The sequence below is a fragment of the Crocodylus siamensis genome, chromosome 5 (genome assembly GCF_052110815.1).
Source record: "Crocodylus siamensis isolate JL-2025a chromosome 5, ASM5211081v1, whole genome shotgun sequence".
Taxonomy (NCBI): domain Eukaryota; kingdom Metazoa; phylum Chordata; order Crocodylia; family Crocodylidae; genus Crocodylus; species Crocodylus siamensis.
Window position 1 is genome coordinate 137607567 of NC_143399.1, and position 19526 is coordinate 137627092.

At 39.4% G+C, this 19526-nt stretch overlaps 1 protein-coding gene across 1 annotated transcript in view; it reads right to left on the bottom strand.

The window, feature by feature from the left end:
• Positions 1 to 19526, bottom strand: part of CMTM8 (CKLF like MARVEL transmembrane domain containing 8) — a 53076-nt gene that overhangs the window by 7865 nt on the left and 25685 nt on the right. Inside the window, exons 2-3 of the mRNA XM_090046459.1 lie at positions 5421 to 5594; positions 726 to 842 (exon numbers count right to left, since the gene is read on the bottom strand). Of these exons, the coding sequence (XP_089902585.1) occupies positions 726 to 842; positions 5421 to 5594 (291 nt within the window). The remainder of the gene's footprint in view (positions 1 to 725; positions 843 to 5420; positions 5595 to 19526) is intronic.

Sequence of the window (19526 nt, forward strand, 5' to 3'; positions counted from 1 at the left end):
ACAGAAACTTGTACATCTTGTACAAACTACTGACAAAAGCACTACTCATTGAATGACAGGCCAGTATTTAGGAGGTGTCAAGAATATGAGAACCTGAACACTCAGAAGGTAATGAGAAAGGGGGTCAGCCAGTTCCCAAGACAAGAAGTGTCAAGCTTCCATTTTGCTTACTGCATGAAACATTTGATGCAGAAGGCAGTAATTGTGATGCGTGTAGCAGAGCAGGTTAGTGTAGCTTCAGCAGCCAGTCTAATTGACTGCAAAGTAGCTGTAATTTGGAGTTGCTCCACAAAAAGTAGAGTCTGTAATTTGGAGGCACCATAGCCGGCTAATGGGGTGATCCATGTGTCATTGGATTAGTGAGTCTTGTTACTGACCTCAGTGGCTTTAGGATCGAGACCTAGACAATCACTGAGTGTTTTGGATTTCCAAAAAAACCAGAAAGGTAATAGCCTCATTGTCAGAGGAGGCCAGTGATTTTGGGTGCCTGCCCAAAACACCTAGAGGGAATGATTTTCAGAAAGCACTGATCCCTCTTATTCCTGGGTATTAGAAAATTTAGGCACTCAAAAATCATTAATCACTTCTGAAAACTTAGGCCAATAGTCAAGTTACACAATTATAAAACCCAAGACAAAATGTCTCAAGAAGCATGGCTTTCCATTTTTTATTCAACTTTGTCACTCACAGAATAGAGTTTAAAAATGATTATATTAAAAACTTACTGAAGAAGCTGCCCAGCTGTTGTAATTGTGGCTGTCCAGCTCTTCGGTCACCAAAGATGCATCTACAATGGCAGCAATGAGGTACAAAACAAAGGCACTTCCATTAAAACACAGACCCTATTCCAAGACAAGAGAAAAAAGGATTATAGTATTTGCTATACAGTACATACTTCTACTTGCCATTCTCTACACTATAGATTTTCTTCTCAAATACATGTAGAAGGTATTTCAGTGGCCCTTATTTTTCTTTTAGTTTTGTTTTAGAACACTGGATGTTAAATAGTACACAGTCAAATTTCACTTACCTTTGTTGTTGAGAAACAGTCTTCTCTCTCCTGCATTACAGTAAATCCAGTATAAGCCAATGTAGTCTCTCTGGATTTCCAACAGTGAAAATAAAAGGTAGAATCTGGCTTAGGGTTTATGGCCTCAATGTTTTAGGCAATGGGGCTACAATACCAAAACATCCTCCTTTTCTTAACTTAAATTCCTTTTTTAAACCCAAAGAAAGTTGTCAAAAATAATGAAGTTGTGCTCAGAATGTTTTCATAGCTTTTTGCTTCTTCAGTTTAGGAAAGGGAAGAAAGAGTAACTCTTTCAGTGTGGAGTATCCCCATCATGCATTCTGTAACCCCTTTTCTGCAATTGAAATTAGATCCCTTTTGGACTGTACTTTCTTCCACACTCCTAGACTGGCTAGATGAGGGTCAAGGGCTGACAGTAGCCTAAGCACTTCCTTTCTTTCAAAAGCAGAACATGCCATATGCCAAAGAAACCACAAATCACTGATTCACAAATCATGAGATACTATGAAGGGAAGGTAATCATAGAATCATGGAAAGTTAGGGTTGGATCCCTCAGGAGGTCATCTAGTTCAGTGTTTCTCAACCCATGGGTCATGTCCCAGAAGCAGGTTGCAAACATATATCAAAAGGGTCATGAACAAACCTTTAAAGGAGAATCCATTTTTAAAGAGAAAAACACAGGAAACTGGCTTTTTCCATTGCTGGCTGGCAGAGTTCCAGCCTGTGAGGGGCTGCTTCCCCCTCCTCCCCCACCATGAGATGGAGCCTGGGGGTAGTGGGTTGGGAGTGAGAGGTACTGGGTCAGGACTGGCTACTGATGTTTACAAATGGGACCTGGTACAAAAAAGGTTAAGAATCACTAATCTAGTCCACCCCCCTGCTCAAAGCAGGACCAGCCCCAACTAGATCATCCCAGCCAAAGCTTTGTCAAGCCAGGTCTTGAAAACTTCCATGGATGGCACTTCCACCACCTCTCTGGGTAACCTGTTCCAGTGTTTTTCTACCCTCCTAGCAAGAAAATTCTTCCTAATATCTAACCTCAGTTTTCCTTGCTACAACTTGAGACCATTGCTCCTTGTTCAGTCATCTGGCACCACTGAGAACAGTCCAGCTCCATCCTTTTTTGCACCCCACTTCAGGTACTTGAAGGCTGCTATTAAATCCCCCCTTGGTCTGCTCTTTTTTAGACTAAATAAGCCAACTTCCCTTGGCCTGTCCTCAGAAGTCACGTTAAGTTAGATCTCATATAACAAATACAAAGCATGACAGTGGTTATTGTTGGTCTGTGTGAGAGCATGTGCATGAGAGAAAGACTGAGAAGTGTGAGGGATATTGTTTTATAAATCACTTCAAGGTCCTTACTATTTAAATACTTAGTATTTCAAGAGCACTACTATAGGAAGGAAGCACTTGTCCAAGGCTACGTACATTCAGAGATTCTGGTAGCCACTGGGACTTCTGATAACAAACAACAGTTGTACCTGCTAAGCCACCGGAGCATGTGCACACTAGAAGGCTTCTCACAACTCCACTAAAGCAATCTAGCACAACAGCAGCAGTGGACTGAAGGCAGAGCAGTGACTTCAGCCTCCAGCTGCCTGCTGAGTACCAGCAGGATTCTTACTCCACCTCTGCTGAATGAAGTAACTGCCAGCAGAGGGGTTTGGAGTGTACTGCCAGTAAAACTTCAAGTGGTTGAACTAAAGTGTGAACTCAGCCAATAAACTTGACTTTAAAATGTAATTTCAATTAATTTATGCTACATTCAAGTGGAAAGTGTACAGCGGGTGCTCACGGCAGTCATTTTAAACCGACTGTATTATGTATGTGCACACAGTTCCCAGTGACTTCAAGCTATACATTGCCACTTAAAGTCATTACAACTATTATGCATCCTCAGCATGATGTGGTCATTAAGGTGCAAATCTACCCTGCCTTCTACCTGACTTCAGGCTAACATGGCTAACTACCTTTCAGTCAGGACCCACAAAAACTACTACACTGAGTAACAGTCACAAGTTCATGACTGGAGCTTATGAGTCATTGGGCTCAGATGGAATTTCATGAAGTGGCTAATTTTCAAGTCTTCAAAGCTGAGCCTCTAGTTCTTTGTTTTCCTCCAAAGGGACTCAATGACCCTAGAAAGCTGCAAATCCCTGCAATAGCTTGTCATGTACAAAGGGAAGAAGAACATAATTTTAGTAAAGTGTTGCTTTGGGAGATAACACTTGGGGAAGAATGCAAGTTTATTGTGCCATTACTGCCAACGTATTATCCAAAACAAATGGTTCATGTTAAATTACCATCTGCTTTTTACATCCAAATTTACCACACTTTAAAAGTTTCCATCCATTATCTTACCAAAGGAGCATATACATTTTAAAAGCAGGTCATTTTGGAGTATACATCTTTAGATTAATTTGCAAAGTAACTGCATCTTATATGGTTAGGTGATACACTTAACTTGCAATAAGTAAAGCTATGAAAAAATAATCCAAACTAAATTTTGGGCACTGCATACATTGCATGTTTGGGCTAATTATCCTTTCAAGAAACCAGGGCAGGAAACAGCTGCGAAACCGACCTTCAAGAGATGATTTTTTGTAGAACAGGGAGGTGGGGCGCGAAAAATCACAGAGAAAGAAATGGTTGCATCTCATCTTCCTGAAGGGAGATATTGATAACTTGTATGGAATACAGAACAAGTATTCCTTCCAATCAATTCACAGTGGCATGGGCCCGATTTACAAGTCATACCTCTTGTCATACCTCAGTGCAAGCTAAGCTGGGATTCAGGAATTTAGAGTTTAAATTAGTACTTTTTCCTATACCCTCTCATGATCTTGTATAATGTAAGGAGGTTGCCTTTTTTCATCTAGATTTAAAAAAAAAAAATCTGCAAAGTGAGTTTATAATTCCTCACAGCAGGTAACAGGCAAGTCCACAAATAAGTGGAAATATGAAGATACATCACACTGTTGACCACACAGACCAGTGCCACCGATTGGCAGATGCCACCCTACCAGATTCTGCTGCTTATTGATAAAACAATCAAAACTATATTCAAAATTATATGAGGTGCCTTACTTTCAAAGATAGAAGGGTTTTTTAAAATTACAACAAAAACATATCAAGAAACATAACTACTATAATCAAAACAATCCAGTATTTCAGTAACCATATTACAGTTTTAACAGCAACTGTTGGTCATGATAATTGAAAACTAAAAAGAAATTTGAATATAATCCTGGTTTCTTGGATCAGGATTATGATAGCTGATTAATTGATATGTCAGCAAAACAGCCAAAGTTTTAGTTAAACAGCGAAAGCACACCATATACAAATTACAATTCACTTGTCATGAAAGATATTAAAGTTGGTTTTTTTTGCAACAACAGTAATTCAAAACAAGTTAATAATCTTATAATAATTGTTTAAACCCCTTTAAAAACAATCAATACTCTATTATATCAGATATGTGCAAAGCCACATTTGTGATCATTCATGGAAGAGTCATGGTGAATAGCAGGCTAGCTAAGGTGACAAAACTTTTAGAACTTGTTTCCCTTATGAAAAGTATCTGTCATGGAAGTTATGTCTATAACAAATACACCACCTTAAATTATTGCTACTAGGGGTTGTTCAAACTATAAACCTTGAATCTGGATTTCAGCCACTCATGAAATTTCATCCATATTCAGACATTTCTCCACTTGCCCAAAATTTAGTGCAAGCAAGGCAAATAACTGATATAAAGGATGACATGAAAGAATGGTCAGCAAATTAAAATGTTATATATGTGCAACACTAAATGCTGTAACACGTCCCCTCCTTCGGTGGTCAGGTTTATAATGGTTTAAGAATGCCACTAAATCCCCTTTTCCTTTAGTTGAAGTAGAAGAGGATCTGCTTTTAGATCCACAGCTCTCTAGTTTATCCCTCTGGATGACTCTTCTCTGGGCCTTTACTGCTTGAACTAAAATGCCAGGGCAACAGACTCCGATTCCTATATAGGGCTACTTGTCACTTTGTTAGCATGACTTTGTTAGACTAGCAAATTAATTTCTCTCTCACCATTTTGATTTGAAGAATGGATGCTATGGCTTGAGAATAGGAGACATACAAACTAAACAGGTTTTCAGCTATACTGACCCTCCTTAATAGACTGGATGTGGGAAGAGGTGATCTGCAACAGATCAAGTTTGAGATGAATTATTTTATACTAACCAGGGCCCAGGAATATGGATAGATGTTCAGCAGAAATAAGGATTGAATGCATTAAAAGTTCCTTAATTGCAATTAGGAAGTGCATTGGTGTTTTGCTTTCTCCAGGGTCCCAGATATAGCATAATCAAAAAAGCCCCCCAAAATAAAGACTGTGCATACTTACCACTGTGGTCCATGGCACCTGGGGGATCCTGGTATAAGTCATTGTCATATAGATGATTAAAAAGAAGACAGTGAGAACCCAGTAAAACACAGCTACGAACATCACCCAGCCAAAGGCTGGATATAGGAAATATTCTGTTCCAGCAATCAGTGTCCAGACCAGCAAACCTAGCACCTGTAGGGAATGTGTAGAGGAAAAAAAGAATGTCATATAGTTTCATCATACAAACTAAATAGGGTTGAAATATCCAGCTTTACAAAGTGTCCATTGTGGATATTTTAGTGAACAATATATATGGTGCAAGAGAGACAACACTCTGTTTATGAAAAAAAACAAGAGATTCTAATTAGAGAGGTGCACCTAGACACCTGTAACTATATAAGGAAATGTGATTCTGTAGCTATTGAAGATATAGCCCATTTCTTTTTAAGAAGCCCTATCCCGTGAAACTGGGGAATGGGTGAAGCAGGTAGAAAAATGGATCATAGTTAAACTCACTCTTGGCAAATAATTAAAATAATGGAAATGGAGTAAAGTTCTCAGTTAGCTATTGGTGAGTGTCAAACGACTAAGTAAGTAGATATTGAATATTAGCCAGAATAGGGAAAGTTAGATAAACAGATCTCTCTGCACAGCAATAATGGGAGATGCAACTAGATTATTGCAGTAACTTAGACTGACTTTTTAAGCAGTCTGGGTTTTAGAGTTGGGTTTACAAGGTCAGTCTAGATGGCTAGTTCACTAATTCTGCTAGTTCTAAAAGTGTCGTGGTGAAGATAAGTGTGTCTGACTAATAGCTTATTAGCTATTGTGCATCAAAACACATTAAACTATTTTAGCACTATTAGTGAACTGATGTTTCTTAGACCATGATGCTTTAGTTGCATATAATTTTACAAGCTACCCATAATATATAAAACAAACATCAGTTATACGTTTTAGAAATTGTCCATATATTATAAAAAAAACCCTGCATTACAGTAAAATAGATGCTTTAAATCTTTCAATAACTGCCTTCAATGGGTTCAGTTTGAGATCTAAATTTCTTATATTTGAATGAGAATGAATCCCTTCCCATCCTCTAGAGCAGTGTTTCTCAACCAGGTGCTGCAGTACCCTGGTGTACCTTAAGATCCTTTCAAGGGTACGACAAGGTGACATGCAATGTTAGCACTGTTAGGTATTCAGAACATGATTCACCAGATAAACCCAAAGATTTCAAACAGGAACCCATACTATTAAAATATTCTGGCCTGTTGTGGTCTGAGTTCTCTGCAAAAGCAGAATTGCTCTATCATTATTTTGTAATAAAAAAAGGAATAAAAATGAATAGCTGGCATCTTCCAAAAGGTACCTTGAGTCTATTCGGGGTATCTTGAGTCTATAAAGGCTGAAAATTACTACTCTGGAGTCTAGACTCTACTGCAACTTACCCAATAGTGAGAGATGGAACAAGAACAGTATAAAAAAGGCAATATAGGTTTTCACAATTGGGAAAAAATAACCAGAAAGTTTTGCTACAGCTCCATGAACTTCCAGTATGATGCTGCTCCCATATAAATTTAATAATCAAGCTCCTATTGACTTCCTTGGTGCAGGATTGACCCCATAATCATCATCAAACCTCTTAACATCATGCAGTCTTAAGGTAAAAATGTCAAACAAAAGATCACTGTAATACAGGCATCTATAGAGGCCCATTGACCTGAAACACCCAAGCCTGCTTAAAAGCACTAGTCTACTAAATTTTCAAATATGTTCTGCCTAATATTAACTTATCCAAGCTAGACTTATTGTTTCAGTCTGTTGTCTTTGTACTCTTGCTACATATGCTTGATATATTCTTACTGTGTTTTATGTCAATTTCATGTGCTTGTTTAATCAACAGATAGAAAGAGTAATAATACTTGACTGAAATCCTGTTTTAGTGGTTGTATTCTCATTCTTAAATAAGCCAGTCCTGGAACATGTCCTCCAAGGATCTAACAAACTGTGTTTAGTCTCACATACCACTGGAGGTCAGGATTGCCACACAGAAACCTTTCAAAGCATCTCATTTATCCTTAGTTTTGTTTTGTTTTTAAATATACATTCTGTTAAAATAAAACCCCCACCAATTAAGCATCAGTTTCAGACAGGTCATTATGTTTTTAATTCTGACAGAATTTTGCATGTAGTAGCAATTCAATTATTAAATGCATCGAATTGTGTAAACTACCTATTGAGTAGATCAACAAGAAGTTACTGGAGTAACCACCTTAAATTAAAAGGCCTCTGATCACATTATAAAATAATCTTTCTTGGAATACAAATTTGCTATTATATGCTATTATATCCACTTTAGTCCAAAGTCATCATCTATCAATCCTATCAAGAAAGAAGTTTAACAAGTAATTGTTTGAGCCTTCTTTAAACTTAGCTCCGACTATTAGGTGCAACACATCAAGAGCATGATGGCTTTTAAGCCTTCATGTTTTAAAGTAAAATAGACACTGCTCTTTGTCCTAATAAAAAAACCCAACAAAAATCTCAAATTTTCTAGCACCAAATTCAACATACAGGACACAGCTATAATGGCATCTCTATTTGTTCATAAAATTTCCATCAAATGGTTTTTAGGGTGGTTAAAAAAAGTAAAACCAGAAAAAAAAATTTTTAAAGTAAAATTTTCGTTAGAGAGAATAGCATAAATTTAACAGTCACAAAATCTACTTAGCTTTATATTCTGGCTGCCCATTGCTGTTTCAGAAATATTCTTAATAGATATTATTCATCTTTCTCTCTCAGAAGCATGCATTTTCCAACACTCATCTGGCTTTACGCTTTACAGGCATTACAAAGAATGAATTTTTAATAATCACCCGCAAAGCAATTTATCTAGGATGCAATTAAGATGCACAACAGATGCTGTTCCAGGAAACTGGTCAGATTTATACTGTAACTTGTTCTTTGTTCATATTCATCATATCTTTGATAGGTAATGTGTATTTGCCATTTTCAGTTACACCCAGACTCTTACTACATATTTATGAAAGCTGACAGATTCCAAAATAATATTTCAGATTTCTTGATTAAAACAGAAAACTTATGGTTGATGATTCACAGTATATTGAGTTAACTAACATAAAAGTTAGGCTTACTGCATGGGTAAGCGAGTACTCTATCTACAAAACATCTAAGTTATCAGAACAGCATAGACATCCCAGGTATAGACTAGATAAAACAAGCCTTTCATTATTAGCTTGTCTTCTCATTGAGTTCAGCATGCTAACTAGGGTGATAGTTTCCAGTGTTGTGGAGCCATCTCATAATATTCCCATTGTCCCTTACATTGGGACACTTGTTCTCTTTCAGTGGCTTAGTAGAAACTGGGTGGCACTAATGTATCTACAAGAGTACACAATGCAATTCTTGACTCTTCCTGCAGACTTGCTAATAAAGCTCTCATCTATGAAGAGCTGAGCTATATTTAAACCCCATCCCTTGTAGGTCAAGAGCTCAGAATTTGGCAAATAACCAATAGCCACACAATACCATAAAGCAGAGGATAGAATTCATATTGCCTAGGGAATCTTCTCACATGCCTTAATTCACTGCATATAGAATAATATATGCATAGTTGCAGCTCTTGCTCAGCAAGAGACTGAAACATACACTCCTTCGATCCTTGAGAAAAGTGTTTCATTATGATCAGTACCTAGAGTGTATTCATGTTGGCTAAATATTTCCTTTTGATTTAGGAGCATATCAACATAGAAAATATAATATAGAAAAGAGGCTTACTGTATTTCGTGGTACACAAGTCAAAGTTTGAAGCTAAAATAATTTACCCTTAAATTTCCACCTCAACTTATGCACTGTATCAATGCTTTGAAATAAAAAACTACTGTGTTTCCAAGTTCATTTGTCTTCAGCCAGACCCCACACAGTCACTCTGCCATACCCAGCCCATGGGGAAATGGTGTGCTGGTGTCTAGGGGCTTCCCTGGTGCTGACTCAGGCCAGGCCAGGCTTCTGCCTCCCCCGCCACCCCACCCGATACCCCAGATATAGGCTGGGCTCCCAAACCCTGCACCTGTCAAGTCTATCCCAGGGACACTTATCTATGGCCCAGTGGCTGTCCCATGGGTAGATCTTAGCCAGTGGGGTAGAGTCACTGCACAACGATGCAGGAGCCACAGAGCCAGCAGCCCCGGGGCACAGAGAGTAGCAGTAGCGAGTGGCACTTGCTAGGCAGGAGCTACTTGCAGCCCCCTATGCTGAGTTCCACTGCTGCCTGCCTGGCTGCGGCTCATGGGGTTCGGCCACAGTGGCCACCACAGACACGTATTTATAAAAAGGTACCAGGATAAGCCGACAGCTGAGTTCAAGCACCCGATGCCTCCTCTGGAGGTGGCTCTGGTGAGGTGGGGTCGACTTATACACCAGATCTACAAAAATCCTAACTTTTTTGATCAGATGTATGGGATTAATTTATATACCACATACACTTGTACACTGTAAAATACAGTACTTAGAATGATAGGAACTACACTAGGATCCTGCTACAAGAGTCTGAAGAAAACTAGCTAATTTAAAAACAAAGAAATGAATGGATGCAAGGAGCTAGTCACAGAGGATACTGGGTTTTAAAGGTGCAATTTATTTGCCAATTTGTTCTTGTTTTGCCAGTTTTACTATGATGTAGGAATTTTGCTCTGAAATACACTAGAAGTTTAGGTATTTTCCATCAAAGTTTACTAAGTTATGGAATTGTACATATAGGCTCACTGTTAAGATTTGGCTGGTAGTTGGTAGGTACCTATGCTATTTGAATGCATTAATATATAAATTATATTAGTAGTACATATTTCAGTAGCTGGCAGATACTCCAAGGAGGCAACTTGGTCACAAAGGTCAATATTTCTAAACTTGAATGCATAAAATTAGACATCCACATATGTATACTTGCATCTTTAAATAAGTAGCCTAATATCATGTAGTACTGACTCCATCTGAAGTCTGAAAGAGTTGAGATGCTAAGGAAAAATCAGATATTTATTTAAAAGCCACAGTATGAACATTTCAGCTAAGCAGTTTTATTTTTTTTAAAGGAAGGTTTGAGAAATGCTGGGTGTAACAGACAGTTATAAGTGACAGTCAGGAGACAAAAGTATGTATAAATTGGGACCTGCATAGCCAAAACTTTGCTCTAAAACTTAAAATGTGGGATTGAGTGCATGCAACACAAATCAGAACAGAAAAACTATTTCTAAAAAACAAGAAGAAGAGCATTTTATGAATGTGCCATCCTTGAACTATTGGGCAAGAACCACATATGCAAAATTTTGTAATGCTCACAATGCAGATGGCATTTTTTTTTCCCCTTCACAAATGTTTGGATGGGTATATAAAGCTGTTCAGCCATCCCTTAAAAGGAGAAGATAAAAAGATACTTGTTATGGCAGAACCAATTAAAAAAATCTAAACTGCAACATAGTTGATATGCTCGCCTGAAATTATTCACATTTTTCATCCCAGTGGTGAGTCCATGGAAGCAGCTAAGGGCTCCCACATGCATAAGCACAGTAGGATTTATACAGGGCTGCCAAGGACATGGATGGAAGTCACAATGGAAAGGCCTAGAAGTGTTTTATAAGGCCTGTGCATTTGGAGTGGTGTTTGCTTCATGTGGTCACACGTGCTTGAGGGATCTTGGAAACCAGCAGCATCTAATAGTGAGGAAGTGAAGGAGTCTCTTTCCCAAGACAAATTCCAGAGATGTAACAGGTAGTTTCTATGCCCCAAGACCACTTTCTGGGACCTGCTTTCCTTTGATTTCTTTCTCTTGGGTCTGTCCAGTCTCAGAAGCTTTGCATATGAAGATGGAAGGGGAAATATCATCCTGGTTGCCCTGTAGCTCCCTAATTTCATGTCTGTGGCCCTTGCAGAGGGAAAGCTGGAGATTCTGTAGTTTACTGGGACATTAACATAGTGAATAAAGATTCATGTAGGCTGGGACAAACTATTCCTGAGTGTTTAGGGACTTCTTTTCCTTGTTGCCAAATGGGCCACAACCTAGGTATAATGGGTGCATCTGATATGATTGAAAAGTCCCGTTGCAGTTAACATTCACACAGTGGACAACTCATCGAGATTCACGGTACAGGATTATGTATCAAAATTTGTAACCATCACTTAAAAAAGTTCTTTTCTGTATTTCCCATAATGGAAAGAATACCAGAAAAGTAGTTTATGTACTTTGGATGGTTCACAGGCAGGTAGGCATGTGTGCAAGTCGTCAGATACTATAACTTCTTTTTCCTTGCAAATCCATGATAGAGTTGAGATGCTTGAAGTTATTAAAAAAACAAACAAACAAGAAGCAAATGTAAGAGTTTTTGTGCTTATTTTCTAGTAAATGGAGAACCGGAAATGGTTCTCTAGTCTACAGAACTACAGAAAATTACTACTTGTTTAACCACAAGAGGGAGTACAGTCATTGTGTTTTTGCTTTAAAAACATACATTAAGGAACATTTTAGATTATTGCAGAAAGAGTGATCATTTCTCTCTCACAAGAAACACTGTGCTTAACAGCAGAATTACCTGGAAAAGATGCAGAAACAATTCTTAGAATGCCAGAATATTAAGTGGCAACTTACATGTCACACTAACCATACACAACTGAAAGGACAAATCTAAAAGCATATACCTTTACAGGTGTTATACTAATGTGTTAGAGAAATGTATGCAATATTACTTCAGTAATGTGACATGTTTGTTTGTTGTGCAAAAGCACATTAAAAAGATAATCAAGAGTTTAAAGACACATTTAAACTACTCTAAATTATTACTATTTATTGTTTGACTTCTAAATCAGCACTTTTAGATAAAACACATTACATATATATTTATTTCAAGATAAAATGCAGAGAAAGCTTGCAAGTGCTGGATAAATGAACCAAATAGCAATCTAGACTCTAGAGCATGATTTTCTTAGTTTAATTCTGAAAGACCTTTTCTCCAAGTGGCATAAAAATAAGGTGATAAAACAGATTACAATCTACCTTCTGGAACTGGAAGGACACATCAAGTTTTCACCTTTACTGGAACCACATTAAAGAATACCAAATTAAAGATGTTGGGAAAAGATTTCATTTAGCTTCAAGATGAAGTATGTATGATTCACGGGCTATATTAATTTATATTTTATTAATCTAGGTGATGCCGTCTCTTAGCCTATCCTGTTCTGACTCTTGCAAATCAATTTATTTTGAAATGTGAAATTCAGTACAAGTACTTATATACACCCACCTCCCCCAATGAATCATTCTTTCTTCACTGGCCACCCAGGATTCATCACCATCCTGAAGCCTCCGCTTTTGCTAAAGGTAGGTTCTCACACAGTTTTCAACAATGGGAAAATCTTGCATGGCTACTTAGCAATTTATTTGTCCTCTTGGTGAAACATTCCTTCAAAGAAAAAGTAATACTTCTATATATGGAGAGTCATTTCAGTTACAGATAGTACTGCTAAGTGTCTACCCCTAGGGCAAGCAAACATCACTTGCCATAGGTTATAATTTTCTTAAGACAAAGAACTCATCTTTCTTACAAGGCTCAAGGCTGTAGGTCAGAGCATGATGCATCCTTGCCTCTTCCGGCTGGTCTAATGGTTGCAGCAACATGCTACTTAGGGTAACCAGAGAAGGATTTTATTATTAATATAGTCTAAATCTGAATCACCTCTTAATTAGAAAAAAAGTCTCTCTCAAAATATATCCTTAAAAACAGGAACATAGAGTGTTATAAAAACCAGTCTTGTACTTTGGTTTAATTTATTGAAATCCCACCAAAAATAAAACGTTCTAAGTAAATATTGTGCCTTTAAATAAGGAACGGGGAACACGGAACCTACTTCAGCCTGCTGCAGCTTCCTGTATGCTTGTAAATTTCCTATTGCACTGTGTAAATAATAGCAGTACTTTGTGAAAACCTGAACAAGATTTACTTGGGATATTTGCAATGTTAAGTGATCCTCTTAGAGTCGGTCTTTAATGCAGTTTTCATCATAAACACATACCACTGGAAACAAAAAGTATTTATAATCTCCTTTCAGAATATATCTTCACTGCACAGTTGACCAGGACTTCTACCTAGATTATATCCCAATGCACTTTAACCCCAGCCTACTAGTTTGTCCATCTGAGAGAATTAGCCTTTAACTTGCACGCTTTCAATTGAGGAGCAGTAACTAACTGAATAATTTTAGTTGGAAGTGTCCTCTAATGTCCTTCCTACAATTGCCCCAAAAGGACAGACAAGGTCTGCAGTTAACACGGCTGACTGGGAAAAAATCCTAAAGCTTGTTCACAACACAAGCTTATGACACACCACACAGCAGATCCCTTAAACATAAAATGATCCACATGTGCTGCTTCCTCAGCTGAAAGCAGAGAAGCAGTGTCTGTGCAGCACTGCAGGGAATCATCGGTTTATATATTACAAATCCGGGTGATGCAGTTTCCAGCCTATCCATTTCTATTCTCTCATACAAATCAATTTATTTCAAAATGTGAAATTCAATTCCAGACTGTACTTCAAAAATACACACTTCAACTCTGACATGGATCAGTTCTTCCTCACTAGCCACTCAGGATTAACTAACATCCAGAAGCATTCAGTTTGCTAAGGCACAGTCTTGCATAACTCTGCAACAGCAAAATCTTAAGTGGCTACTTAGCAATGTAGCCAAATGAGCATAGAAACCCTCCCTCTTGGTTTGGGAGGTAGCATGCACAGAGTAGCACAATATATTTGAGAGCATCACTTTCTGAAATAATATGTCTGCAGCACAGATGTGCCTCTAGCACAGGGGCCTTTTGAAAGGAGGGCCACTTAATGAGTTTTGGTGAGCTGTCAAGGGCCATACACAAAGCCTTTCAGAAAATATTTTAACAAATTACAGATAAAAAATTGGACAATAAAATTAATGTTATAATAGATGTTTCTTATTTTAAAGAAATATTTTTGTCCTGATTTATGTTTGTTAGAGTAGTGTATATACAGACAATTATATAATAGCTCAAAATAAAATCCAACTCTTGTATATTGTGTGGGGGTGGGTATATGAGTCGGGGGGGGGGACTACCCATGTGCTAGGTCCTGGGAACCAGCTGGGGGCGGAGAGGAAGGGAAGACAGGGGGCACATGTGGTAAAGCTCACCTCAGCAGTGCAGGTACATTCTTCTGCCACCCCCCACCACCATCTGGCCCACACCTGCCCCAGCAGTGCTACACATGGGGCGAAGTGCCACCCACTCTCACCTGGGACAGCCCACACCATGTTCCTACTGGTCCCACTGCCAGTACCACCTGCGTGTACAACTTCCCAATGGGGCTGCTTCTTCTGGTGTGGCTGCAGGTGCCCAGTCACTGCTTGGCTCCATCCTGACTTCAGCAGCTACTCCCGCTGCATGACTCCAGGATGAGAGGGGTGGGGAAAAGAACCTGCAGCTGGGTGGCTCCTGTCCCAGTGTGCAGGGCTCCAGCTCTAGCTTTCAGGTGTCTTGCACCTACTCTGCCTACCCAGTGCAATGAGCAGCCACCTCCAGGCAGCTGAGTGGGTGGAAGGGACCAGGAGCTGGAGGGCCCTGCACAATGGAGCAGGAACTGCCTGGCTGAAGCTTCCCCCAGCCCTGAGTGGTGCAGCAGGAGCAGAAGCAGGAGCCACTGGAGGTGGGAGTGGGGAGTAGCTCCCAGGCTGCTGCAGCTGCACTGGGAGCAAACCCACTGGAAAGCTGTACATACTGGCTGGAGCCAAGCATTCAGGGATGTGGGCAGGAGCACGGCGCAGACTGCCCCAGGTGGGAGCAGGCAGGGCTTCGCCCCATGCAGGCAGACATCAAGCCACTGATGACTACTTGTTTAGCATGATGATCCAACTAGTTATGTATCCACCCTATGGGACTCTCTCTCATCTGGTCTCATCTACCTTGTTAATGGAGGAGACAGACAGCACATCTACTGCTTTGCTTGCAACCCTTGTAGAGGTCCATGTAAGAATGCTCACACCTGGGCTAGACTAACTTGAATGACACCTGATCATGAGCAATGTATGAAGGTTAACTACAGTGAAGACACAACCTTTATCTGGGTGCCAAAAACAATACACAATTCTCACTGGTAACTACTGGGAAAATCATATTCTAATACTATACCATAACTACCTAGGCTTTGCACTATGTAAATGTCTACTGCATACTATTTGGTTGGAAAAACAGTAACTTAGGAATTTATTTCTGATAGGATTAGGAGTTGCAAAACTGGTGTTGCACATACAAAATCCAATTCTCTCTCTAACAATTATAATACTTCATAATTTCTTGATACCTGTCCTGCTTTGATCTATGGATTTCTTATAAAATAAGTGACTCAAGCATATTCTTGCATTTACTTCTGCTGTCACATGTACTAATGTATTTCTGCTGTCACTTGTACCAATGTATAAATCAGACTATTAAGTGTCTTGCTATCCATCAATAGTGGTAGAAAATAAATTTTGGGAGGGTTAGGAAGCTACTATTTATTTTGCTGCATGCACCCAGCCCAAAACTTCTTGCTTCAGTTATGAAGACAACAAATAGGGAACTGATAAAAGCGGAGCCAAGACCAGTAATACAAAGAAAGAGTCAAGAGGTTAAGTTAGAGAAACAACATTTTTTATGGAAAATGTAGTCTTTCCTTAATGTCCATGCGAATTGTGACATACCTATCCAGACAACGAGTTTGTTTCATGACAGGCTTGCTACAGAGTATCTTCGAAGAAAAATAAGAGAGGACAAGACAGAAGCAGGATAAAGTGGACAACCAGGTGGAGTACTGAACTTGTATGAATAATTTGGTATCGCTCAGGAAACTATAGCAGCGCTTTGCTGTGAGTTTCTGGTTTCTATTGGTCTTCCCTCACACAAGAGATCTTAGCAATTAACTATTGGATGTTAAAGGTGCTGGTATGAAGGACTACAACACACCCATTTAATTTAATGCTTGAGACCAGCTTGAGACCAGCTGCTTGAGACCAGCCAATGAAAGAATCAGCCAGGCTTTCTATCCTAAAGAGCTCCAGGATATTTCTTTCTCTCTCTCTTTCTTTCCTCTCCTGTTCTCTCACACTTTTGGTTAGGATGCAAAAAGAATGGCTCCTCACAGATCCACTACACAAAAGTTTTAAGGTAGTTTGTTTTCCAATATGCAAGGATTAGCTGCAGATAACTACAAGCATAATTGTTACTATCATCAGCAGCATATTTGAATGCAGAAAAGGGGTGGGGGAGATGGAGCCAGAATGTTGCTGGTGAATAAGTCAGTTTGACAGAGGGAAGGCACTGCACCCATCTGGAAGAGCACTTGGTAGAACATTTAGAAGGCTGTGGCCTCCTCCCTTGTTAATCTACTAACCTGACCCCATTATAAAGAGATCATCTGGTCTATTATAATGATCATGACAAACATGAATTAACAACACACTGCCTTCTCCCTTTTCCTTCCACCTCCTCAATGTTTTACTGTGGTAATATTCCACACCCCCCTCACAGCTTCAGATTAAACACCTCATCCTTGTTCTCTGATGTTACAGATTTAAAGTTTTGCTCGTAGTGTTTTGCCCTAAAACTCTTGGATGACGCAGAACTGATAAAACAAATATTGTGGACAGTAGTTCCCAACATTGCTTTCAGGAGTAAACTAAAATTCTTATTATATTGTATTTTTCAGCAGAAGGAAAACCAATTTAAAAAGGGCAACTAATAGGGATATTAGACCAAAAAACAGAACTTTTGCAGTTACCATACACTGAAATTCTCATTTTATTATTCCCAAACCCAGATTTTAAAGGGAATCATTACTAAACACCACAGTTTTACACATTGAAGCACAATATAAACAGGCAAAATACATATTTTAGTGTTATATATTTTTGGTGATGCAAAACAATAAAACAGCTCCAGCTTATTAAGAACTCTGCAGTTTTGCTACCTTTGTATTGTTCCCTGCTAGTCATAGGTTCATAGATGCTAGGGTCGGAAGGAACCTCAAAATGTATTGAGCCCAACCCCCTGACTGGGCAGGAAAGAGTGCTGAGGTCAGATGACCCCAACCAGATGTCTATCCAGCTTCTCTAAAAGACACCCAAAGTAAGGAACAGCACTACCTCCCTTGGAAGCCCATTCCAAATTTTGGCCACCCTTACCATGAAGAAGTTTGTCCTGATATCTAGCCTAAATCTGCCCTCTGTCACTTTGTGACCACTGTTCTTTGTTACCCCAAAAGGCGCCCTGTTGAACAGAGCATTCCCAATCCCTTGCAGCGTCCCCCTAATGGCTTTGTAGGTGGCCACAAAATCACCTCTCAGCCTTCTCTTGGGGAGGCTGAAGAGGTCCAGGTCCCTCAGTCTCTCCTTATAGGGCTTGTCCTGTAAGCCCCTAACCATATGAGCGGCCCTTCTCCGGACCCCCTTGAGTCCATCAATATCCTTCTTAAAATACAGAGCCCAAAACTGGATACAGTACTCCAGCTACGGTCTGATCAATGCCAAACAGAGGGGAAGTATCACCTCCTTGGATTTATTGGTCATGCATTTCCTGATACATGATAAAGTGCGGTTAGCTTTGCTAATGATTTTGTCACACCGACAACTCATGTCCATCTTGGAGTCCACTATGACTCGGAGATCCCTTTCCACTTCTGTGCTGCTGAGAGGGTCACTTCCCAGCCAGTAGGTGTGCTGGGTATTTTTGTGCCCTAGATGCAGCACTTGTCCTTGTTGTACTGCATCCTATTGTGTACTGTCCACTCTAACCTCTCCAGGTCTGCGTCCCAATCGTTTCCTATCCTCCGGTGTGTGCACTTCACCCCACAATTTAGTACTGTCCACAAACTTGGACAGAGTACACTTCACACCCACATCTAAGTCAGTGATGAAGATACTGAAAACTACAGGTCTAAGGACCAAGCCCTGTGGGACCCCACTACCCAACCCACATTTTTCCAGGTCAATACCGACTACCACTCTCTGGGTGCAACCGCTAAGCCAATGTGCCACTAACCAGACCGTGTAAACTTCTGTCACAGTCTCTTAATTTATTTATGAGAATAGGATGAGATACTATATGGAAGGCCTTGCTAGAATCCAAAAAAACAACATCCACCTTTACTCCTGCGTCTAAGCATTTTGTGACCCTGTCATAAAACAAAACCAGATTGGTCAGGCATGATCTACATATAACTGTTACTATGCAACTGCTACATACAACATAACAGCTGCTACCAGTTGGGAACAAGTCTCCCCTACCCTTTTTCCTTGTCAAACGAAAAAGATGGGAATTCACTCACAAGATGCTGCTCAAAGGCTCTAAAGAAAAGTGTGCAATGAATCCAGGCTGCAGAACTTATAAAAATGGTATATAGAGAAATATTATACACACAGAACTAAGAAAAGAAGGAAAAGAAAAGAAGAAAATGGTTAGAACCATATCTCATTCTCCTTAAAGAAAATGCAGACTTGTGGTTACATGTAGCTTTTACAGAACTATTTGATTGTTACAAGTATTCAGTTCTTGGTCATTGAGGGAATACAACAGCATAAGAGAGGTTTTGTAAATACGTATCAATGGAAAGGGATAATAGTTACCTAGACACATCCTTTCTGGTCTTTCTGATTATATGCGACTTTTGGCCTTGGCAACAGTTCCCAAATTCTAACAAACTGCACACCCCCCACTTAAAACAATACAACCTTAAGTACCACCAGCAAATTTTTGTCATATAAAGTAATTATAATAAATCTGGTAAAGCATGTCACTGACAGGTTGTCTGAGCACCACTGGTGGTATGCATACCACAGATTGGGAACTGCTGGCCTACACTATAAAACTTCATATATAGAAGAGGGTGGAGATGATAGCGTTATTCCCCACATGCACATCCAGAATATAATACTAAAATATAAATCACAACTCAAGACTCAAGCAGATTATGGAGGCTAATTTAGAGCTTGTATACACAAGGAAGGCATCTGCTTGCTTCTCCAGTAATGTATTTTGATGAATTGTTGAGGAAAAGAGTG